General features: G+C 57.8%; 1 protein-coding gene across 3 annotated transcripts; it reads right to left on the bottom strand.

Moving 5' to 3' along the window:
- Window positions 1-375: 375 nt before the first annotated feature.
- Window positions 376-22,061, bottom strand: SBK1 (SH3 domain binding kinase 1). 3 transcript variants are annotated; one of them, XM_028110094.2, is made up of 5 exons: window positions 21,269-22,061; window positions 8,800-8,957; window positions 3,390-3,622; window positions 1,835-2,037; window positions 376-1,284 (listed from the first exon to the last, which is right to left on the bottom strand). In XM_028110094.2, the coding sequence occupies exons 3-5, from the start codon at window positions 3,613-3,615 to the stop codon at window positions 463-465; spliced, it is 1,251 nt and encodes a 416-aa protein (XP_027965895.1). In that variant the 5' UTR covers window positions 3,616-3,622; window positions 8,800-8,957; window positions 21,269-22,061; the 3' UTR covers window positions 376-462. The 3 variants fall into 3 exon arrangements, with proteins under 3 accessions (XP_027965895.1, XP_087885186.1, XP_027965894.1); XM_088029060.1 differs by lacking the exon at window positions 8,800-8,957 and having other exon boundaries at window positions 21,254-22,061; XM_028110093.2 differs by lacking the exon at window positions 8,800-8,957.
- Between the last annotated feature and the right edge of the window lie 1,560 nt (window positions 22,062-23,621).

The raw sequence follows: 23,621 nt of genomic DNA, 5'->3' as shown, positions 1-23,621 counted from the left end.
CCTTCTGTGCCCGGGTGTGGGGGGGGGCGGGGGGGCGGCCAGGAGGGAGGACCAGGGTGGGGCTGCGGGATGATCGGCCAGGGGGTGCAAAGGGCTAGGAGCAACTAGTCAGGGTTCCAGGGTTAGGGGAGGTGTGTGTGTGTGTGTTTTGGGGAGGGGAGTCTGCCCGCAAGCTCCCTCGCTCCGGGTGTCAGGGGTGCATCTGAATCCTCTGGTCTGCGGGGCTCGGCTCCTGTGACCCAAGCCCCCGCCCCACAGGCGGGGCAAGAGGTCTTTTGGTGGCTATCTCCGCAGCCCGCCGCGAACCGGGCGCCCGGGCCCGCAACCCCGCCCAGCCTAGCGCTACTCCCCCCGCCGCCGCGGGGGTGGGGGGCGGGGGGCGGGGGGCGGTCGGATTCGCATCCCCCCCATCCGCCCCGGCTCAGCGCGGGCCCGGCCTGGTGCGAGCACGGCGGGGGCGGCTCAGACGCAGATCTCGATGGCCGTGGCCAGCACCACCTGCCCTTTGCTCTTGTCCGGGCGGCCGTCGGTCCTGCCGGGGGGCCCCGGGGGCGCCAGGCCGGCCTCGGGCACGGGCATGGGCGCGGGCGCGGGCGCGGGCCCAACGGCAGGGGGCGCGGGCCGGGAGCCGCTGCCGCTCTCGGTCAGCACCGTCCGCTTGAGCGGCCCGGGCGCCTCGAGGCGCAGCGGCCCGGCGGCGGGCGGGCGGTCCCCGGCGGGCTTGCGTGTGCGGTGCGAGGGCCGGCGCCGCAGCTCGGACGTGAGCTCGTGCTTGAGGAAGCGGAAGACCTCCTTGGCCGGCCCGCGGCGCTCGGGCTCCAGGGCCAGCAGGCGCTGGAACATGCGCAGCGCGGGCTCGGTGAAGCGGCGCCACTGCGACGGCAGCCCCGGCAGGCGGCCCCGCTGCCAGCGCACGAACTCCTCGAAGAAGGCGTCGGCGCCCGACGCCGCCTCCCACGGGAAGTTGCCGGTGAGCACGCAGAAGATGAGCACGCCGAAGGCCCACACGTCCACGCCCGTGTCCACCGCGAAGCCGTCGGCGCGGCCCGCCTGGCACACCTCGGGCGCCGTGTACGGGATGGTGCCGCTGACCCGCTTCACGCGGCAGCCCACGCGGCGCGTCATGCCGAAGTCGGCCAGCTTCACGCGGCGGCACTCGCGGTCGAACAGCAGCACGTTCTCGGGCTTGATGTCGCGGTGCACCAGCTGCCTCCCGTGCATGAAGTCCAGCGCCAGCCCCAGCTGCTGCACGCAGCGCTTCACCGTGTCCTCGGGGAGCCCCACCTGCCGGCCGGGGGAGGGGAGCGGGGGGTAGAGGGGGGAGTCGCGCTCAGGGACGGCCGCCACCCTCCCCCACGGCGGTCCCCCCTCCCCCCCGCCTCTCAGTCCCCACTGCTGCCAGTCCCCTCTGGCTGTGGCCCTCCCTGCTGCCTCCCCCCATCCCACGGGGTGGGGGGGTATGCCTGCTTCCTCCCTGGCCCGCTAGTTTTCACCCCGCACCCTCCTCCCCGGTCACTGCCCTGAGCGCTGGTGGCCGCCATTGCGCCACTTCCCTTATAGGGACGCAAGGCTCTGAGAGGCCTTGCCACTCGCCCAGTGGGCGCCGGCGCAGACTCCCCCACCCCCGGCGCCGCCAAACACAGAGCCGGGAGCCGGGAGCCTAGAGTCCTCCTGGCATTCTCCCCCCACTCCAGAGCACCTCCTCCGGGAAGCCCCTGGTGGCCCCGCTGCCTCGTCTCCCCTCTTGGGTCTCCACTGTTCCTATGTAGCTGCTGTCTGCGTCTGTCCTGGGGCCGGAGGACCCTCCCCGTCCCTGTGCCACCACACCAAGTACCTGAGGGGGAATGATGTCGAACAGGTCCCCTGCAGGCGCATACTCTTGGGCGAACACGTAGCAGTCCTCCGTCTCAAAAACCACGTCAAAGACCTTGATGATGAAGGGGCTGGAGGAGAGGCTGTTGGTGATGCTCACCTCCCGCAGGAAGTTCTTCAGCTTGGTCTTGCTCTTGTTCACAAACTTCAGCGCCATTTTCGTGCCTGATGGGGCAGCAGCCGCAGTGGTGAAGGCCCCTGACCCAGCGCTCCTGCACCCGCCATCCCCAGGCCTGCCTGTCCAGGCTGCGAGGCCGCAGGGGTCTGTCCTCATCCTACTGGTAGGAAACTGAGGCCCGGCGGGGGGGAAAGGACTTGCCAGAGGCCATGCAGCGACTCAGGGGTCAGCCTGGGTCTCCTGCACCTGCCTGCAGCCCTTGGTGAGGACGGCCTGCTCCTTTCTCCACACTCTTCTGCCTGACATACAACATACTGATTTCATCTGGTGGCTCTCCGCCCCCCCCCGGCCCCCAGCCCCCACTTGGACGTAGCCCCCTGAGCACAGGAATCTTTGTCTCGCTCACTGCTGTATCCCCAGTGCCTACAACAGGGCGGTGCCTCGTAGCTGCTCAACGAAGGTGTGCTGAATGGGTGGATAAGAAGGAATTAGACACTGAGAGGTGAGGGGCTACAAGGCCTATGTCCCCAACTTTGTGCTTGGGTGGCCGTCTGTACCCCCCCGGGGGAAGCACATGTGTCCACAGAGCATTTACACATCACAGGCCCTCCCCTCAGCACTCCCCATTCACAACCTGCTCCTCCTAATGACCCTAGGAGGTGGGCCAGCCTGAATTGCTACCCTATTTTACAGAGGAGGAACCTAGGCACAGAGAGGTTAAGCCACTTGCCCAAGGTCACACACAGAGCAAATGGCAAAGCTCAGGCAATCCCTTGTCCAGGGTTCCTCCTGCAGCTGTCAGTTGGCACAGAGCCCCCTGCCCCAGGTGAGTGCAGCTGTGGGAGCTCATGCAGTCCCTGTCCCTGACTGGCCGAGTGGGCGCTGCTGTGAGCCTATGGTGTGGGGAAGGCATTGTGCTCCTGGTTAAGCGAGAAGATTCTGGAGCTGATTCAGTAATCAGCTCGTCCTGGCTCGAACCCTCTCTAGCTGCACGACCTTAGCTGAATGACTGGATCTCTGGGTCTCACTGTCTTCATCTGAGCAACGGAGATGGCCATTCTGACCTCCCAGGGGCATCTCCCACCTCTCCTTAAGCATAGTGCCCTGTTTCCAAGGACCCACCCTCAGCCCTGTCCACTTCCGTGGGGTCAGCCCTGACTTCTCTCCTGAGCTCCAGATGTCCCAGGGTCAGCCCCTCAGCTGTCCCCAAGCAGCCCACCCTCCAGCCTGGGCCCTATATCCCCTCTCAGGTCTCCCTGGGCCGCTCAGGCAGCATCTCTCCACCTGGGCCACGAACTCTGTCTCCCTGCTGACCTCTTGGCTCCTGAAGTGAGCACCTGAGAGCCCCAGACAAGTCCCCACCCCTGCCTTCAAAACCGGCCGCCCTGCAGAGGCTCACCTGTGCCCTTGTAGGCCACGAGGTCGACCTTCCCATAGGTGCCCTTGCCTAGCTCCCGGACGAGTTCGTAGTGCTTGGTGACATCACTGGCAGCCAGGGTGCGGAGCGTCAGTGCCTGCATGTCTTCAGTGAGGAGGGGCACCCCTGCACCCAGCCCAGGGGCAGTCCCCGGCCCACAGCAAGGCAGGGAGCGGGGTGGCTCAGGCTCTGGACAGCCCACGCTCATCTTCTCCCTGTTACGGGGGATGTGGCATGAAATGTGACGTGAAGCCAGGGCCCCCTTGTCCACCCACCTCCTCCTTCCCCAGTACCTAGGGTCCCAGGATGCCGGGCTCAAGATGACCACAAGGGGGCGACAAGCATCTTTGCTGCATCCCAGTTCCCCAAAGCTTCAGGGCCAGGCCTGAGCCAGCACTCTCAGCAGACACCCGCAGTCCCCACTTGGGTGCCACTGGCCTGTCTCAGGCTGTCATTCAGATGCAGCATCAGACAAGGCACACGTGTTTATGTCACACAAAGACACTCCATATACCAAGTTCACATGGGGGCTCCTATTCATAGATATTGATCCACAGCTGCTGTTTACCAGGGGCTTGCTGTTCACAGCTGTGGGGACACGACACTAAACAGATAAGAATCTCACCCTCAGGGCGCCTGGGTGGCTCAGTCGGTTAAGCGTCTGCCTTTGGCTCAGGTTGATCTCTGGGTGCTGGGATCGAGCCCCTCATTGGGCTCCCTGCTCAGCGGGGGTCTGCTTTTCCTTCTCCCTCTGCCCCTCCCTTCCCTGTGCTCTCTCTCTCTCTCTCAAATGAATAAATAAAATCTTTTACATATAAAAAAAAAAGAATCTCACCCTCATGGGACTTATGTTCCGAGGGGGGGGGCGATGGACAATAAATAGTGAATACATGAATTATATATGCTCATAAAAGGTGATCTAGGCTTTTGAGAATGGAAGGCAGGGGGTGAGGAACGTGAGGTCTGAGGGCAGGGATCACAGTATCAAATTCCTCAGCCAAGTAGCGTCAGACAAAACTCTGGCAGGATGGTGCAGATATGGCCACACACCCACCGTGGCCTTCCATCCCTGCCCCTCCACAGACAACACCCCCCCAACTCAGGCCCACACAGCTACAGGTGCAGGCCCAGGGCCCTGCCCAGCTTCCCCCCACCCCGGACATAAGGCAGGGCGCCCGTCCCACAAAGCCCCAACCCTCCCCATTCACAGTGACTGACCCCTTTGGAGTCCACACAAACTGCACGCACCCGTCAGAGGTACCGAGTCTGTCCCCAGATGGTGTTGGGGGGCAGAGAGCTGCGGCGGGGAGAGCCCGGGGCAGGGTGACAGCGAATGCCCATCTGGGGCCCGCATTTCTTGTCTGTCAAGCGGGAGGGGGGTTGGGCCGGGGAGCCGGGCTTCCAGAGCAGGTGTGCTCCTGTTTGTGCGTGTATCGGCAGGAGAGGCCGGCACTGAATCCTCTGGAAGCCGAGCCCCAGGAGCCTGCCTCCTGGCGCACCTCTTCTGCCCTCACCTCACTCCCTCCTACCTCCAATCCCAGGTGACTCAGCCCATGCTCCCCCAGCCCCCACCCCTGCAAGACAGCCCAGGGCTCTGGGAGAGAAAGCAGACTTGGAGCCGGCTGGCCTGGCTTTGGGTCCAGCTCTGTCACCTGCTAGCTGGATGGCCTTGGGCAAGTACCTTCATCTTCCCTTGCCTTAGTTTTCCATCTATAAAAAGGATAGAATAGTGCCTTCTCCCTACGGGCTTGTGACTTATTAAAGGCCTTAGCCGTGGAGTGCTTGGTGCTCAGTACACAGTAAGTGCTCTGTAAGGGCCAGGTGCCTGTGCTCTCTCAGTAGTGGGATCTGGTTCCCTCTAGCCGGGCCCGCGGAGGCTATGAGCAGGGGTGGGCTCTCCGGGAGCCCTGCATGCTCACCCTGGCCCAGCAGCAACCCTTCCAGGCCCAAACCCTCTTCTCCTCCTCTGCCTTCCCCTTCCCTCTTGGCACGACCCAGCCTCCCACTTCACACAAAGAGGAGGAACATCAGGAGGGAACTTCCTGGCCTCCCACCCAGCCCCAAACGGAGCTCCATCTGCACGTCCCTCCGGCTGGCTGGGGGAGCAGGGGGCCCTCCTCCCCTCCTCCGATTTGGCTCCTGCCCCTTCTGCTGCCTCAGGATCCTGCCCCCCCTCTCAGCCCCCTTCCCCTCCATTCATGAGCAAGTCCTGTTCTATAGAACCTTCCCCGCCACAGCCACTGCCTTGCTTTTACTAATTCCTTCAGTCTGTCGGAAACGCCACACGAATGCCCTCAGAGGGGCCCGTCTGTAGCCTGGACTAGCTCATTGTCTAGACCCCCGCCAGGGGGAGGGATGGTGCCAGGCCCACAGAGACGGGGTCCTGCTCCCCTACCTCAGCCACCCAGCTGGGCCGTGGCACCTGTCACCAAGTCTCTATGCAGTCCCAGCTCTGGCCGGACAGCACTGGGTCGCTCTTACTGCAGCCACCAACTAGGCTAAAGTGAGCGGCCCCTCCCCACGATGGTCCTTCCTTGCTTTCAGCGCTGGAAGGGGTCACCCGTCCCAACCTCTGTCAAATGCCCACACACTACCCTGGCTGGGGGCGGGGGGGGGGGGAGGCTTAGAATTCGGAGCGAGGAACCGCAGGCCATCTGCTCTGATGCAGCAGGGAGATGGACAGCGAGTTCTGGGGAGAATGCTGGCCTCTCCCCCAGGGGTTCCGAGGAGTACACACCCTCTTTGCCTTGAGCTCTCCCCCGACCGGCCTGCCAGTGAGAGACTGCTGGGCTGCTCGGCTGACCTACTTCTCCTGACGTGTGCGGCCTCCCCGAGGGCTGCTACGCGGGGCAGGGCATGGGTGTGCACGTCCATGCACACACACGTGTGTGATGCTCCCACTTCGGGCTGTGGCCCTGCCAGTCATTTTGGGCTGTCTCTGCGTCCTCTGGGAGACTGACTGGTGGCTGCAAGTTGCTAGAAGCTCTTCTTCCCTCTCTTCCCTCCTCCCTCATGCAGGGGCTGTTGGGTGCGTGGCTCATCCCTGCTGCTTTGGCCTCAGGGTTGCACTGTGTAGGCACCAGTCTGGGTCAGGGGCCCAGCCACAGCGGGGTGGGTTTCGGTCCCACATTTGCCCCCTGCACTCCAGGTTCAGCCCGCGCTGTGATCACCACCCTGCACTGCCTCTCTCGCGTCTCCTCTGCCGGTCCTGCTGCCCGCCTTGACCTTCCCCTGCCCCATCCACATTCCTCAGGTCCCATTCCTCTAGGAAGCCTTCCCTGCTGCCCTGGGTGCCGATTCCTGCCTCTGCTGAGCCCCAGGATTCACACAGGGTCTGTGTGTCTCTCTCTGAGGGTTCCTGTTGAAATGTCTTGGGGTGATCTCAACTCTGTCCCCTGTCTGTCCCCATCAACAGGCCAAGAGGCCTCCGGGGGGGTAGGGGCTACATCTGATCCAACTTGCCCTCATCCCTTCCTTTCGTTCCTAGGGCCAGTTTTGGGGGTCTTCACTATTGACCCCTCCCTCCTTCACAACCTCTCTCTCCCTTCCGGCCTGTTCTCTGTAAGGTGTCAGCAGGTGACAAGGAATTAATCCACACAGCCATCCCCTGTTGCTGTGTCATGGCCCAGGTACACAGTGCCTCTGACCCAGTTACCACGCATGTGACTTAAGAGGCACAGTGGGGAGCGACAGAAACAGCACGGACCTCGGGGCTCAGCAGGCTTGCCCTTGATCCTGCCGTGCGCCACTTTTTAGCTGGGTGACCTTGAGTGAGTCCCTTGTCTGGGCCTTGGTGACCACACCTTCACGACAGGGAGAATCACAATGACAAGAGCAGCAGCTAACACGGAAGCAGGGCCCTGCTCTAAGGATGAGCTCATCTTCACGATTCAGTGGGTAGGTGTTCTCATGACCCCCATTTTCAGGAGGAGGAGAATGAGGCAGAGAGCCCAGACAGCTTGCCCAAGGTCAGACGGCTCACATTGGGATTGGTTCCAAAGCTGGCGCTCTTAACCACTGTTTTCCTGAGTCAGAATGTTGGGAGTGTCCCATCCGGATCCCTGGGTATCCAAGTGGGGAAACTGAGGCCCAGGAGAGCGCAAAGCCTGAGCCAAAGCTGCCCATTCATTCACTCGGCTCCTGCGGAGAGCCGACTGGGTGTCAGGCGCTGTCCAGGTGCTTCCCGTGTATTAATTCACTTAATCCCCACAGCAGTGAGGACAGAGCAACTTCTTTCAGGCGGGGACTCAAGGCCAGAGAGTAAAGTAAGGTACACCTGCCTACCCGGGTGCTTGAGGGCATATACGCCTGGCATCAGTGGGAACTTGATCTAAAACTATTTTACCTTCATCACCCCTGCCTCCCCTTGAAGGAGCAGCCGTGCACTTGGGTGGCTGTGAACTTTTCAGCAGCGGGTGGTGGAGGCCCCTGGCTGCTCCCCTCCCCTCTCCATCCTGTGTGGTTGATACTACCATCCACACTCAAGCTGACCGTGCTGTTCCGGGGCACCCCACATGCCTCGCACCTCAAGTGTGTGTCCTCACTGGCCCCGGGGGAGGCCCCTGGTTTCCCCTCTGTTGCTGAAGGCAGAGGGGTGTCACCCGGCCTTCCTGGCAGCACTTGTGGCTCTGGCCCTGTGGGCTGGGTCTTCCGCCACACGCTGGGGGGGGGGGGGGCTTCCCAAGCAAGAAGCAAGACTGAACTGCTTACCACTTCCTGTTGGCAGGTGGCTTGAGCTGGGCGCCTCTCTTATGAGAACTACACCCAATGCATAACCCAACTCAGGCCTGCTTTGGAACTGCCCTTCCCTACCATACACACACACACACACACACACACACACACACATACAGAGTACCAGCCTGGCAAAATTTCACTGAGTCCTCATAAGTACCTGAGAAGAAGGGCAAGAGGTCTCCTGCTTTTTAAACAAACAGCTTAACTTAGTACACACCACAAAATTTACCCACAGTAGGGCGTACAATTCAAGGATTTTAGTAAATGTCCATTGCCACGATCAAGTGATATTCTATTTTATGGATGAAGCAGAGGCCCAGGAGGTTGGTGACTTACCATGGTTTTGGTAAAGATAGCCAACTGTCCATCAAAACTTTGGGTTTCCTCTTTTATTTTATTTTTTTTACTTTAGATTTTATTTATTTATTTGACAGACACAGCAAGAGAGGGAACACAAGCAGGGGGAGTGGGAGAGGGAGAAGCAGGCTCCACGCCGAGCAGGGAGCCGGATGTAGGGCTCCCAGGACCCTGGGATCATGACCTGAGCTGAAGGCAGACACTTAACCGAAGAGCCACCAGGTGCCCCTGGTTTCCTCTTTTATAATACAGAGCTGTTGCTGGAGGGCAGCTGTCAGCAGGGGAGTACATTTCCTACCCGCCTGGCAGCCACGTGTGGCCAGGTGTGACCAGTTTCTCCAATGGAATGTGAGCAGAAATGATGGAAGTCACTGCTGGGCGGGTCCTCTTAAGAGTGGGCGGGGTTTCTCTATTTTCTCTCCTTTAAGCGGGCCTGATACGGAGGCCTCCTGGGTCCTAAAAGACAGTGGAGGGGCACCTGGGTGGCTCAGTCGGTTAAGGCTGTGCCTTCAGCTCACGTCATGATCCCAGGATCCTGGGATCGAGCCCCACATCGGGTTCCCTGCTTCTCCCTCTCCCTCTGTCTGCCACTCCCCCTGCTCGGGCTCTCTCTCTCTCTCAAATAAAGAAGTTAAATAAATCTTAAAAAAAAAAAAGAAAAGACAGTGGAGCTAGGAGCAGCCTGAGTGCCTGGCTGTGGGCAGTCTCCTGCTGTTGAAGGTTGCCCACTTGACATTTTATGGAAGCCAAAGTAAATGTCTGTTGTGTTAGGCTGCTGAGATATCGGGGCTTATTTGTTATAGCAGCTTTAGCACTATTAGTCTAATCCAAGGATCATGTAGCAAGGAGGCCAAAGAGCTAGGATTTGAACCTCTGTATGTCCAACTGCCTGGAGGGTGACCAGTCTGTAAAGAGAGGGGGGCCTGCTCTTATCCTGTCTCATGGGAGAATAAGAATGCTGGCAAATATTTATTGAGTGTTTCTATATGCCAGGAGCTGGGCTAATAACCATGGTGGATTAAATTATTTAACAATCACAAGTCTGGGCGGTGGGTGCTACTATGATCACCCCATCTTACAGAAAGGGATATGGATGAGCTAACTAATTTGGATTTGAACTCAGGCTGTCAGGCTTCAGGTCCCATGCTCTTGTGCACAGTGTCCTCTGAGGCTCCTGAAGGTAAACCCAAGCAGAGAGCAACTCAAAATGAGACAGTTCTCATGTCACAACAGGGAGGAAATGGGTTCTCAATCGCTGGGGGTAGAGAAGCGGAGAACTGGATGCCCATCTGTTGGGGAATCGGCAGCGGGGGTTGAGGTTGGACCAAGAGACATCAGCCAGGCCTTTCTTACTCTCACTCTGGGAGTCTAAGATTCTCTGTCCCCATGCCCAGGTCCCCTCACTCAGGTCACTGCACCCATGCTGTGCTCTTAGCCCAGGCAAACCCCAAGGGTATCCTTAACCAAGCCCTGGCCTGGAAGGATTCCATCGAACACATGATCATTGCTGCCTCGGTGGGTCACCGCTCTGGGTCCGTCTTATTATGAAAAGCCATGTCACAAAAGCAGCCATAAGACAAATGCATTATTTCAGGTACTGAGTGGGGACGAGGGGCCTGCTCCACTTTGATTCTTTGTAGAGGGAGGGGCTGGAGCCTCATGCCCCTAGTCTACATGGCTGAGCCGGCATCAGGTACCGCCCAACCCCCTTTTCCCACCTCCAGGCTTCTCCCTCCGAGGCCTTCTTATCCACATCTTAAGACCACATCTGACCCACACCTTGCCTTGCTCAGGCATTTTCAGTGGCTTCTTGAGTCAGCCTGTGGTGCTTTTTCCTGCTCAGCATGAATTTTGCTTTCCTCAGGGAATGGCCCTTCTCTCAGGCCACATGGTTCAGTAGAATGTCTCCACCCAGCCTTTAGGGGCAGGCTGGACCCAGGCCTGGCTGGCCAGCAGGTCCATCCCGTCCGCCAGATCACTATGACTGGTTCAGAGATGAACCTGTGACCAAAGGTGACCCACTGGGATCTAGACCTAGGACTTGGGCTGCAGGTATTGAGAAAGAGATGCCTCCTGACTCTTGGGATGCAAAGCCGGAGGACAAGGTCTGGAGCTGCGGGGGGCCGGCTTTGTCACCATGCGGGGAGAGCCTGCCCGAGAATGAAGCATCAGAGAAGAAAAGCAGAGCTGTAAGGTGGAGGGATTTCTGATGACTCTGGGCACCTGGATCCAGGCATGACTAAAGCCAATTATACTCCTGACCATTTGTTTCATGCATCGATACATTTCTTTTTTTGGCTTAAGCCACTTTGAGTTGAGTTTATGTTACTTGCAACCTAAAGATTCCAGACAAGTATATCTACTTGGGCTTGGGCACTGGCATGGGGCGAGTAGGCTAGAGCAATGCATCAGGTAGAAGATATGAACCTACGGATTAGGAAGGCAGACAAAATAAGGACTCAGATAACTAGAAGGCCAGAAAGGCAATGTCAGTGCTCCAGCATTTTCAAGGAGGGCATGGCAGTGGGGATCATGGTGGCTTCCTGGAGGAGGTGACACACAAATGGGCTCTGAAGGGGATTGACAATCCAGCAAGAAACCCAAGAGCTCCTTGACAGCAAGCTCCATGCCTTAATCACCTCGGTATCCCTAGCACTTAGCCAGGGTGTGACAAATGCTAGGTGAATAATTCTTTGTGTTCAGCAAGTTGTAACTTTTCACGTCTTGGCTTTCTTGAACATGACCCTGTAGGCATATAGTTATTTTCCCAGGGGCTTGTGTGAGGTATCATTAGCCCCATTTTAATGATGCAGAGACCGATGGCCAGAAGAAAACAGTGATTTGCTCAAAATCACAGAAAGTCAGTGGCAGGGTTGGGCTAGAGGTCAGGGCCTCTGCACGGTGGGGTGTGCTCTCCCTCTCACAGCCCAGCTCCAACACAGCGGCGGGGGGGCATGGCTGGGAGTGACACTGGGGGGGGGGACAGAGAGGCTAGAGGTACTGTGAGAGAGGAAAGTGACATAACTGCTAACACTAAGGATCCCAGAGGTGTGCCAAGAGCCTTGGAGAAATTAACTTATCTAAGCCTCACAACACCCTATGACACGGGGACTGTTATTTACCCCAACTTACAGATGAGAAAACTGAGGCCCAGAGCAGTCATGTCACTTGATCAAGATCATCCAATAAATGTCAGAGCTGGGATTCAAACCCAGGCATTATCACTCCAGTGTCCAAAAGCCTAACCACTCTGTTTCATTGTTCCTAAATTGACATTGTACAAACTATCACTCATTTTCTCAATATGCCAATGCTTCACATTGGGGGTGTCATCTTCATGGCACCCCCGTGTTACAGATAAGGACGCTGAGGCCTAGAGGGGTTAAGCAGCCTGCCCCAGGCCACTCAGCCGGTAAAGGGCAGAGACAAGGACTGAACCCTGAACTTCCCTGCTCATCTCTTCTCCGCTCTTGGTCTCTGGCCCCACTGTCTTCAGCACCACAGGCGAGGACAGCACCCCGGCAGGCCTCGCAGGACACCGTGCACCGTGCAAGGTTAGAGGAAGCGGGCGGAGGGGAGGCAGCGCGGAGGGGGATGGAGGGGCTGCTGCAGAACTGGAACCCAGGCCCCCCTCCCAGGGGGCTGGAAAGGTATGAGTGGATATACTGCCATTTATTTAACCAAATCCCTACTGGGTCGTGTCCAACTTTTTCCTACTGTAAACTGCGAGTTGCCTTGTACATAAGTCATTTTGCAATGTGCAGATGAGTCTGTATGCTCAGTTCTAGAAATGGGTGCCCAGGTTAAAGGGTGAATGCGTTTGGGATTTCTGTAGAATGTTCGGTGTCCCCCAGAGGGCACTGCCACCGGCCCTCCCCCAGCCATGTAGGAGAGAGCTGCTTCTTGGTGGAGCAAGCAGCTGTCACCAGCTCCCTCGCCCTCTCTGCACCTCCGGCTCACTTTGTTTAGTATGCTACTTTGAACCGGGGGTTGGGGGTGGGGGGAGATACGGATAGGTTTCTCACTTGTGTGTATTTGCATAAAGTAACTCTGGAATCAACACCAGACATTAATAAACGTACTGGACCTCCCTCAGCACCCACTCCCACTGGTCTGAGCCATCCTGGTCCCTCGGGTGCGGCAGTAGCTTCCTAACTGGTGTCCCCACCCAGCACAGCCCACTCGGATCCAATTGTTCCCCAGCTCAACACCCACCATCAACTCCCATTTCATTCCAAAATCCTTACAAGGGCCCTCAGTTTACCCTTTTGCTCTGTCTCCTCCCTCCTCCTGTTCCAGACACGCTGCTCTCCCTGCTGTTCCCCAAACACACCAGCTCCCGGTCTGGGGGCTGTTCTCTCTGCCTTTAGATGGCCACATGGCCCCTCTCCTCCAAGTTCTGCTCAACTGACACCATCTCAACTAGGGCTACTCTGCCGCACTCCCCTTATCCTGCTCTAGTGTCCCTAGGTAGAGGGCATCACTCTAACGTACTATATAATTTACTACCTGGCAAGATCTATCGTGACCCTCTCTTCCCCACTGGAACTTCAGCGCTAGGAGGGCAGGGATGTTGTCGGGCTGGTTTCGTTCACAAGGATCCCCCAGCAGTTAGTGCAGTGCCTGCACATTGTAGGCACTTCATCAGTATTTGGCGAATGAATGGATGCATGAATGCATGAACGCATCTCTGGGGAGAGCAGTGGGAACTGCGTGAACACAGGCAGGGCAGGAATGAAACTTTTCACTGCGTATGATCCTTTTAGGTCTAGGCAGTAAAAGGAACTAGGCACGGCTGGTGGTCCAGACAAAGCCAAAGGAAAATGCAAGGACAGATCATGCCCATCTACCCAGGCTCCACAGCCCAGGGCTGGGATCCCCCGAGAAGGTCCTGAGGAGGAGTGGCCCGGCTTGGTTGCCCTGGATTCCCACAGTGGACCAGCCCATGCTCGGGAAGGTGGGGGCCCTTGGGAGCCCCCTTGGCACCCCACCTTGAGCAGAGCCCTCTTTATGTCCCTAAGGCAGGTGCCCCAGTCTGGCTCTCTACTGTTGGCCACCTTCCCTAGAGGGGGTCTTTGACCCTCATTTGTTTACCCCAGTGCAGAAATGTGTTCACATGGGGGTCCTCCTATCTGCTGCCAGGGAGTGGGGGCACCCAGAGCCTGGCCCTTTGGCCCCAGAAAGAGGCCTGCGAGGTGCTTGGCAGAGCACTGACCCCTTCTGCTGGTCCCAGGGAGCTCTGGGCAGCCCCCTACCTTCCATTCTCTTCAGTTTTCCAATCTATGAAATGAGCTATTTAGTGATGAGCTATTCTCTTCATGGGTCACCGAAGGCTCAGTACCCTCTCCTCTGAAAAAGCTCCCAGTCACCCCATGCACACTTTTACACGCAACACTGGGGGGGGGGGTCAGGTCCCCAGGGAGCCCTCACGAGGTTCCAGATAAGGCCTCTCCCTCCCCTTGGTCCTTCAACACAAACAGAGACTCCAGCAAACATCCTTTTCTGTTCAAAAGGAAGAGAAGGATATTCTCCAATCACTTCCTTGTTTCCCCTCCTGGTGCCAATTCCAGCTCCGCCCCTTCTTGCTGTGTGACCTTGGGCAGGCTGTGCCACTTGCCGAAGCCTCAGTTTGCCCATCAGTAAAAGGGGACTGACAATGCCCATCTAATGTGGGCCTCTGTAAGAATTAAGCCGGCATTGGCTGGACGGAGGGGTCTGGGACCATGGTTCTGTCGTGGATTGGCAGTGACACTGTACCGTCTTGGGTAAGGCTGCACTCTGACTGCACCTTGGTTTTCTACGCTGGAAATGGCGGCTGTCTGGGCTCGGCTAAATCTCACCCCCTGAACATGCTTGAGCCAGAAGGGACTTTGGAGACCATCTGACCCAGTTCCCACATTTCCCAGGTGGGAAGACTGAGAGGAAGAGCTGAAGCTTTCCCAAGATCAAGCAGCCGAAACTGCAAACGACCTTCTCGCCGCTGCCCCACTAGGGGCAGCCTGGGGTTCCCCTTGCTGCGAGGCTCTGCCTCAGCCTCCCCTCCAGCTGGCGCAGTCTGCCCCTTCCCTGGGGCACATCCTTGGTGGTTATTAATAGCCTGTGACGCTATTCGCCTGCAGCTGGTGCCCAGAGCTGGAACGGGCTCTCTGCCTCTTTTCGCCCTCCCCAGCCAGACCCTGTGGGGGAAGTAGCAGTCCCGGGTCTCACCCCTCCCCAGCTGCCTGAGGGCCCAGCCCCTGTGGCAGCCCCTGTGGGTGTGGGAGGAGGCAGGAGCCTTGTTGCCTGGGTGAGGCGGGCGGCCCGGCACCCAGGCCGCTCAACAGGAGTGGAGGGCTGAGAGCACAGAGGTGGCCTGCCACTCGCTGACTGGCCCATGGGTGGTGGCTTGGTGTCCACCAGTGGACAGGTGGCGACCACTGGAGAGACAGAGGCTCCCTGAAGAAATGAGCCCTTCCCTAGCTACAGCCCTCATCTCTTCCCGAGCCCCTACAGATGGGGGGGAAGGAGGATGGAGCCCACATTAAGGCATTCCTGGCTAATTTCTAGCCATGAAGCTCTGGGTAAGTCACTTACTCTCTCTGTGCCTCCATTCCATCAGTAAAATGGGGATAATACGCAGGTTAAAAAGTTATTAATAATAGTTAACATTTATGAACCACGTAAAGTACAGAGTTCTTTATGTATATATAGAGACTCATTTAAACCTCATGACACTCTTGGGAGAAGCTATTATTATTCCCATTATGTCCCTTAAAGCTCAGGAAACGGAAACTCAGAGAACGAAAGATTAGCTGACATGCTTGGTGTCACACAGCTAAGAAGTGGCTTAGAGCTATCTGTCTGGCTCCAGAACGTTCAGTAAATATTTGTTGAGCCTCTACTACGTGCTTGGCACTATTCTTGTATCTGGAATACATTCATGAACCAAACAAACGGACCTGCCCTCAAGGAGCTTCTATCCTAGTTTGGAGGCCGATAATCGTGAAGGCAGCTAAGAGATGCAGGTCAGAGAGTATGAAGTCCTAGAGGGGAAAACAAAGCAGGGAAAGATGAGGAAATGTTAGGGATGAGGGGTGAGATCATAGACGGGTGGGTGGTCAGGAAAGGCCCCATGGAGAAGGCTCCAGGCATGTGGATATGGTGGTGGAAGAGCTTTCGTGGCAGAGGCTCCGGGAACAGTGAGGAGGCCACAGCAAGGACCTGGCTTTCATTCGGTGACACGCACACCAAACCCCCAACCTGAGCATACCCTTCCTGAAGCCAACATGTGTGCCAGGCTCTGGGAGGTGAAGAGACAGCACGAACCTGACCTAGCTTACCCTTAAGAGATTTGGAGTGCAGCCCCCCACAGCAATTCCACCACTGCCCTAGGCATGTGGCTGTGGAGGAAGGGGGTGAGGGAAGCCTTAGAAGCTTCTGGAAATGTTCCGTGGGCCTGCACTGCAGATTCCTCTGTGTTGCAGGGCTCGCCTGTCACGGCCCCATGTGAGCAGAGGTGTGGGAGCAGGAAAGCTGGGTGATATGTCCAGAATTGCAGCCAGAGCCCAGGTTAGGTTCTGTTGGGTCCTTCTGGCCGGCGTTGCCCTGTGAACTGTGTGTGAATGGTGGGAAAGTGGGCAGAATGTTCTCTGAATCCCAGATATGGAAGCTCGAGTAAAGACCTTCACCTCTGAGTCTCTCTCTCTCTTTTTTTTTAGCCTGGAAAAGTGGGACTCCCATTCCCTTTCTGCTCAGGGCTTGTGGGGACTAACATTAACAGCAAAACTTTAGTGGGGTACTCAGTGCCATTCACAGCACTTCACAAATATTCATTCATTTAATCCTCAGAATGACTCCATAAGGCAGGTACTAGCACCATCCTTTTTTGTAGATGAGAGATCCGAGGCACAAAGAGGTTAAGCACCTTGCCCAAAGTCACACAGCAGGGTCTAGAGGTCAAGCTTTTTGCCACTAAAATATGTTAACTGGGGGCCTCGCTGCCCCTCCTGGAGACAAGTTGGGGTCAGGGCCGGCAGACGGGAAGATCACCCTCCAGGGCAGTGGGCCCTGGCTAGGGAAAGGGAAGTCTTCCTGCTATGATGGGGGCTGAGGTGGAGGGGTGCCAGGGTGGGATTTGTGCAGCCTCTCTGGGGCCTGACCAGGAGGAGGAGGAGGAGGCTCGGTCCTGTCCAGCCTCCACCCGGTCCCTCAGGGCCATCCTAACAACCAGAGGCAGTTGGAACATTCTGTGGCTAGAGTCGCAGGGGAGGAGAGCTGGTGCAGCGGGGAATCACTGTGGCTTCCTCCCGCCCAGACCAGCTCATTTGCATACCCAACCAGCTCATTTGCATACCCCGCAGGGTGTGGCAGAAGTGACAGAGCAAACACTAAAGTAGCAGGCACTGCTGAAGTGCTTCACTTGTAACAGTCCTCGCCATAACTCTAGACGGTAGGGGCTATTATCACCCCCATAACTGCATCAGAAGAAACTGAGGCACAGGACAACTGCCTCGTCCAAGGTCACATAGCTAGGGACCGACCGGTACAGGTGGGATCCGAACCCAGGGAGTTCAATGCCGGTTTCACTTTGGTGGCTCACAGCGGTGGGCAGTCAGAATCCTCCCTCTGGGTTAATGTAGTGTTGTTCTCAGCACTAAATGAGAAAGCAGTGCCCAGTGTCCGGCACGGAGCACTTGACATTGAAAAATGTTCCACTGCTTCCTCCCAACCCTGATATTCCGTGGCTCCCCAAGTAGGGGCTGAGCTGGGCATCTGGACCTGTTCTCTCTCCAGACTGAAGCGGAACTATGGCAGGGAGAGAGGAGGGGCTCTAACTGGACCCTTCAGGCCTACTGCTGTTGCTTTCTGTGGCCAGAAAGGGGGCTGAGGGGAGCAGGGGAGGGAGTGGGTGGTTTGGGTAAGACTCGGGATCTGTTGGAGTTGCTGCTCCTGGCTCTGGCCTGATGCCCAACCGCCTGGGGAACTCACTCAGCAGACACAGGCAGGTGCCTCACCTAGAAAGCAGAGGTGGGAAGGAGGGCCTCAGCTACAGAACTCTGGCTAAGCTGCCCTGGATCCCACCCCGAGACCCACAGCACCAGGTTCTGGAAGGGCCTTCTCAGGCTCTAACCCCACCCCACCCCACCCATAGCAGGGTCACACTTCACGCTCTTAAGCACCACACAGTACGGGCTCTCCCAACACTCTCTTCCCCTTTCATGGGGACAGCAGAAGCCCTGTGGTCTCCCCAGACTGGCTATGGGGAAACTGAGGTGGCGTTACCACCAAGGCTTAGTGGCCTGCTTGCCAATGCCCCTTTTAGTAAGAGCCAATAGTTAATTGAGCACTTTTTATGTGCCAGACTCTTTCCTAAGCCCTATTCATGCTTTAGCTCACTGAATCCCCCGATGACCTTGAGGTAGGTATTATCTTTGTTTTCCACAGAAGTAAACTGAAGCACATCGAGGATAAGTAACTTACTCGAGGTCACACGGCAGCTAAGTGGGAAACCCTGGCAGAGTCCAGAGCCTGGGATCTCAAGCATGGTGCTCTGCTATGTCCTTTGACCTCGGGCTGCTATAGATATTCATCCAGGAGGATGGTACATTCCCTTCCAGGGCCATGCCCAGTGGCTGGGGCCCAGTGCTGGCCCCTGGCCCCCGGCCCAGCCACTTGGCAACACCCATTGGTTTCATTAATGTTTAGGGAATGTCAATAGTTTTGAGTGACTCCTGCATCTAGGCTCCTACCTCTCCTGCCTGACCAAAACCTAGAGCGCCTTGAACTCAGTCCTAGAAAGTTAGAGCAAGGAGGAAGCTTATAGCAGAGAGAAACTCAAGTCCAATTCCTCTCTGGACACATGGGTAAACTGAGGTCCAGGCAGCAGCCCTCCCCCCAAGAGTCCTCAGCAGTGCCTGGGCCTAGGGCCTTGGACTTTTGCTCCTGAGCAAACAGAAAATTAAAAAGGTTTTTGTAGCTGAATCCTTCTAGCACAATGAGGGGTCACAGGCCGGAGCCCAGAGTAAAGGTGGGGCCAGGCTGGGATGTTCTGGCCACAGGGATTCGGGTTTACTTCCCCACTTAGCCCCGGAGGGATACTGCTCTGTGCCTGTCCTAACTTGGCCATGGTGGAGGCAAGGAACACCCACGTGTGCAAAACACATACAGACGAAGGTCACCTGCTGAGCAAACATTTTCTGGCCTCCACCCTGGGCTTGCAAAGCCAGATGCCTGCAGGAGGGGCCAGCAGGTCACGTAAATGAGTGAGCAGGCCAGAGGAAGCCCCAGGTGGGCTGGAGGGCAAGTGCCCTTAAAGGAGGTGATTCTTCGGCTTTGGCCTAGGGATGCCACGTCATCTGATTCAAGAAGATCCAAAAATCAGAACTCGTCTATGAAATCGTATGTTGTTTTCAACACTGGCAACAAATGCAAACACAAGAAAACGCTATTTGGATCACCAGAATGCGTCTGGAAGCTGTATTTTACCACAGGTGCTGTACAATGGGCTGGCCTCTAGGACGGACAAAGCCACCGCAGCGTGGACAAGACAGACCTGGGGTTCCGTGTCCTGGAGCCTAGGGTCTAGATGCGGAGACAAGGTCTCCCAGCACATGAGGACATGTGCTACTATCTCCAAGCCGCCAACCATCAGCCAGTCCAACTCAGCTCTGCACTCTGGGTCAGGCCAGTTCAGGTCAAAAGGGAAGTTGGAGGCAGAAGGCTGCTCCTGAGCCATCCTATGGCCGGGCTTCTCAGGTTGAGGGACCAGCCCCAAAGGAGGGAGGGAGTCAGAGGGCACAGAGGAGAGGAGCCCAAAGTAGAAGATGGTGAGTGAGGAGCGAGCTGATGGCTGAGAGGCCCAGGTTAGGGCCACGCCACAGAGGGTTTGGACTTGTGCTTTATTCCAGACTTAGTGGGGAGCCACTGCAGGTTAATGAGGAGGGGAGATCTTACTTCCGGTCCGCCTCTGGTCTTCTGATGGTTTTCCCTAGTCACAGTGACTCAAATCTCTGGATTTGGCCTCTCACTCCACTCCCTTGCCTGTGGGTCATATGATAAGGCCCTGGGCTCCTGGGAACCCAATGGAAATGAACTCCTTCAGAGAGGGAGAGGACACACCTGGGTGCTCCTCGTGGCCCAACTGTGATCTACATACTGCAGAGTGAGTGGCTCACTCTCTGTCATTTTCTCTGGGAGATGCCACATGCTTGTCCAAGGTCACCCAGTCTTCAGAGCAGCGGGGCTGAGGGTGGCTGCCTCAGCCGTCCTTGGATTTGCAGGAGGGGCTGCCAGAGGTCTGGCCGGAAGCACCCCCAACCTCTTCTCCTTGGTCACATCCTCTCCCATGGGTCAATGCCAGCAGAAGGTGGGGTGGGGGCACCTGGTATTGGGAATGCGGGAGTAGAGGGATCAGCCACCCAGGCTCGGGGCCCCCAAGTCTAGAGCAAGAGGAGGACCAGGTGCTTCAGGTGTGGGGTCAGGACTGGTCAGCTGGACCTGACCAGGCCTACCTCCACTGGCCCAACCGCGAGTGGCCTGGGCAAACTGAGAGCAGCCCAGCGTCTTCCGACCCGGAGAGATCAAGAAAGGGGATCTGGATGATGTGGGGAAAAAAAGCCCTTGACTCCAGTGCCTGGCACATCACAGACACTAACTAAAGGTTTGTTAAATAAACGAACAAAGGAACTCCCAGTGGGGCTACCTGTACCAAGTCCTGCCTTCCTCAGCATCACTGCTTGCCTGCAGAGGGCTCAGAGAGAAGAGACTGGGGGAACCCCAGCACCCCAGAGTGTTCCCTCAGCACAGTCCAGCCCCTTCTAGGGATCTCTGATCCAGAACTTCAGGGTACAACATCCCCTGGGTGCTCGTCTTCCCATGAGCTGCGGGGCCTGGGGTTCGGGACCTCACTGAGGGCCGGCCTGGGTCACTGCTGTGTAGAGCCTGGAAAGCTAAAGCAAGGACCTAGAATGGTCCCTTGGTTGTCCAGGACACACGGATCCAACCTGAGGTTTGGCCCTGGGTATTATGGAGATCAGGAGGAGAAGGGAAGGTCTTGGGACTGCTGGCCCCAGGGCACATGGGGACAGAAAGGTGCCCTGACCTGAAATGGCTTCTTTGTCCAGACTACCTCTCCTCCCCAGAAATCACTGCCTCACTTTGAAAAGAGCTTGCCGCCTCCTGCAAAACATACGAAGTATGACTTGGGGGAAGCCCCTCCCTGTGGCCTGGGGTGGGGGGGGCAATGGAATCGCAGAGAAAATATAGGATTCCCACCCATTCTCTCAAACACACCCCTTCCCTGCCCTCTCACAGACAAAGACACACACCCAAAACCTCAGCCATCACCCTAGGGCCACATGCCACAGACCCCCTAACCTGTGGACATCCCCAAATCTTCCCTTCCCAGGGGGGACTTCACTTGAGAACTCAGCCTGGCCTGGGGGGGAGGGGTAAATATACTCCAAGGACTGAGAGTCCAACAGCTCCGGGCTCAGTTTTTGGAGGGACAGGGGGAGGCTCTCCACCCTCCTCCCCCCTCTCTATGGCACAAGGGGCTCTACCACTACTCCCCCGTGGGGCCCGGGAGCAGCGCCCAAACCCCAGGGCTAGGGTGTGGGGTGGGGGAAGGGAGAGGAGGAGGGGGCGGCTCCTCCGAGCGAGACACAAAGAGACGTCCTTCAGCCTCGGCTCCATGGCGACGCTGGGGAGGGGGCAGTGTGCACCCAATACTTCCTTCTCCACCTGCAGGGTTAGGGACCTCGGTGGCCACTCACCTGGGCCCGGCTTACCTGGGCTGGGGCCGCGGGGACGCCGCGGCAGGGGGCCTGGGCGCCGTCTCGGTTTCCGTCAGCCCGGCCCGGGGGGGGGCTCAGGGCGCCACAAACATAGGCTGGGATGCGAAGGGCGCCGCGAGGGGCTCAGTCGCCCGGGTCCTGGAGCTTTGAGGGGGGCCCCGAGGCTTCTTGCTGGTGAGGGATAGCTCTCGCGCTGTCCTCAGTTCCCTAGATTTGGGGTTCCTGTGTACCGGAATTAGGGGGTCTAGGAACCCCCTGATCTAGGGGCGTTCTGAGCTGGGTCTTCGTGTCTTGAGGTGTGGAGTTGTAATGACCAGGTTCTTGACGGGGGGGTGTCCCAGCAATCCCGGACGGGGGGGTCACTGCGTTCTAGGTCTTGGGGGGGCCCAGATTGAAGAGGGGGAGTCTTAGCCGTACCGTAGGGAGGTCACTGTCTTCTGAATACGGAGGAAGTCTCCGCTTTCCCCAGCAGGGGAGTCGCTCTCTGTTGGATCTGGAGGGGTCTCCCGCTTTCTTGGGGGTCTCTGGGTCCTGGATGTGGTGGGGGGATCCCCGCGCTCCCAGGCTGCGGGGGCTTGCTGAGTCCCGGCCACCGGCAGGAACTGGGAGGAAGCCCCTCAGCCGCTGGGGGGCTCCGTTGCCGCCGCTACGAGCAGCCCGGCCCTGCGGTCCCGGACCCCGGCCTGGTCCGGGCTCTGGCTGCGGCTCCGGCTCCGGCTCGCGATCCGCCCGGTGCTCGGGCCCCGGCCCCGGCGCCCGCCCGGGCAGCGCTCCATCGCTGCATCGCGGCTCCGCCCTCTGGCCCGCGCGCACCTGCCCGCCTGGCCCGCGGCTCCGCCCTCCGGCTCGCGCGCCGCCGCCCGCCCCTTTGTCCGCCCCGCTTGGCGCGCGCTCTCGCGCACGCGCACTCACCTCGGCGCGCGCTCGCCCTCCCGCCGCGCCCTCTCGCCGCGCGCCGTGGGGCGCAGATTCTCCCCGCGCCGAAGGAGCGGCGCGCGGCGCCCCCACCCCGCCTTCCGGCCGCGCTGGGTCCTAGCGCCCGTGGGCTCCCTTCCATCTTCCCACCCCCGTCTTTTCTAGGTCAGAGCCCACGAGGAGGCGAGAACGAGGTTAGAGAGGACTCGGGGGAGTCTGAGAGGGTCACCTGGTCCAGCCTCCTGGCCCCTGCGGGATCAGACTGCCCCAGACTGTCCCAGTCTGTTCTTGTGGGGTGGAGCATGTGTCTGTTTCAAGGAGGGAAACAGCCAAGCTCTGTTCTGCAATCCCGTTTGCATTCATTCATCCGTCAGTCTGTCCTGTCTGTCCGCTCATCCATCCATCCAGAGCGAGACTTCGGAGAACTACCGGTCTACTCAGGGAAGAGGTCGTGAACTGGGGCCTTGGGGGCCGCGCGCGACCAGACTAGGTCGTTTTTTCGTGACCCCCGCTGTGAACAGTGACTAGTCGTGGGATGCAGCTGATCTGCACAGTGCTCACCAGAGAGAAGAGAAGAAAGGGGATTCCGACCAGAGAGAGCAGCGTGTGCAAAGGCACGACCTGGGTGTTAGAAAGGAGCATTGTCGGATGCTGATGTTTGGCGGCCTGGAAGGAAGCGGGGGACATGAGGGTGGAGATGAGATGGAGACCACCCATCCTCCCAGGCCCTATTCCCCCTCTTTCTCAGACTCCTCCATGCAGCCCCAGCCACACTGTTTCATTAAAGAAAAAGCCCCCAACACACCCGACACCGTCCCTATTTCTTCTTTGTTCAGGCTGTTTTCTCCACCTAGCATACCCTTCCCCACCACTCTGACTGTGTCTAGATCATTTTGAACAAGGGATGGCAGACTCATGTATCTATAGATCACACAAATTAGTGACTAGGGTCAGGCCTCAGGTGACAGGAAGTGGTGAGATGAGGCAAACTGGAGCATCATGGGCCTGTCCCGATGATCTTTGAAAGATGATCTTTCAAGAGAAGCAGGAAATCCATATTCTAACAGAGCGTCTTCCAATTTTTCCATATTTGAAACCAATCCCCAAGTTCGGAAATAGTGAATGGACCAAATGAAATGTGCTTTGGGCCAAATCTAGACCATAGGCGATTATTTTGGGAACTCTGCTTCTGAGAATGTTGCCTAAGTTCCCAGCTTTTCTCCCTCCTGCTTCTGTCTAGACGGTTTTGTTCTAGAATCCAAGTATTGTGGGACCATCAGCTCTGTGAAGCACTAAGTGGATTCGGTTGCTCCTCTGCATAACATTGCCGAGGACGCCCTGTTACCTCCAGGGCCAGAAATCTAACTTCCCTATCCTGGTGTTCAGACCCCGTAGCCTTTGGGGCCTCTACCCTTCCCTAGTGAGGTCCCCT

The sequence above is a fragment of the Eumetopias jubatus genome, unplaced genomic scaffold, assembly GCF_037043125.1.
Source record: "Eumetopias jubatus isolate StellerSeaLion01/CBP00866 unplaced genomic scaffold, mEumJub1_p1.0 scaffold_12, whole genome shotgun sequence".
NCBI lineage: Eukaryota > Metazoa > Chordata > Mammalia > Carnivora > Otariidae > Eumetopias > Eumetopias jubatus.
This window is presented reverse-complemented; position numbering and strand designations above follow the sequence as displayed.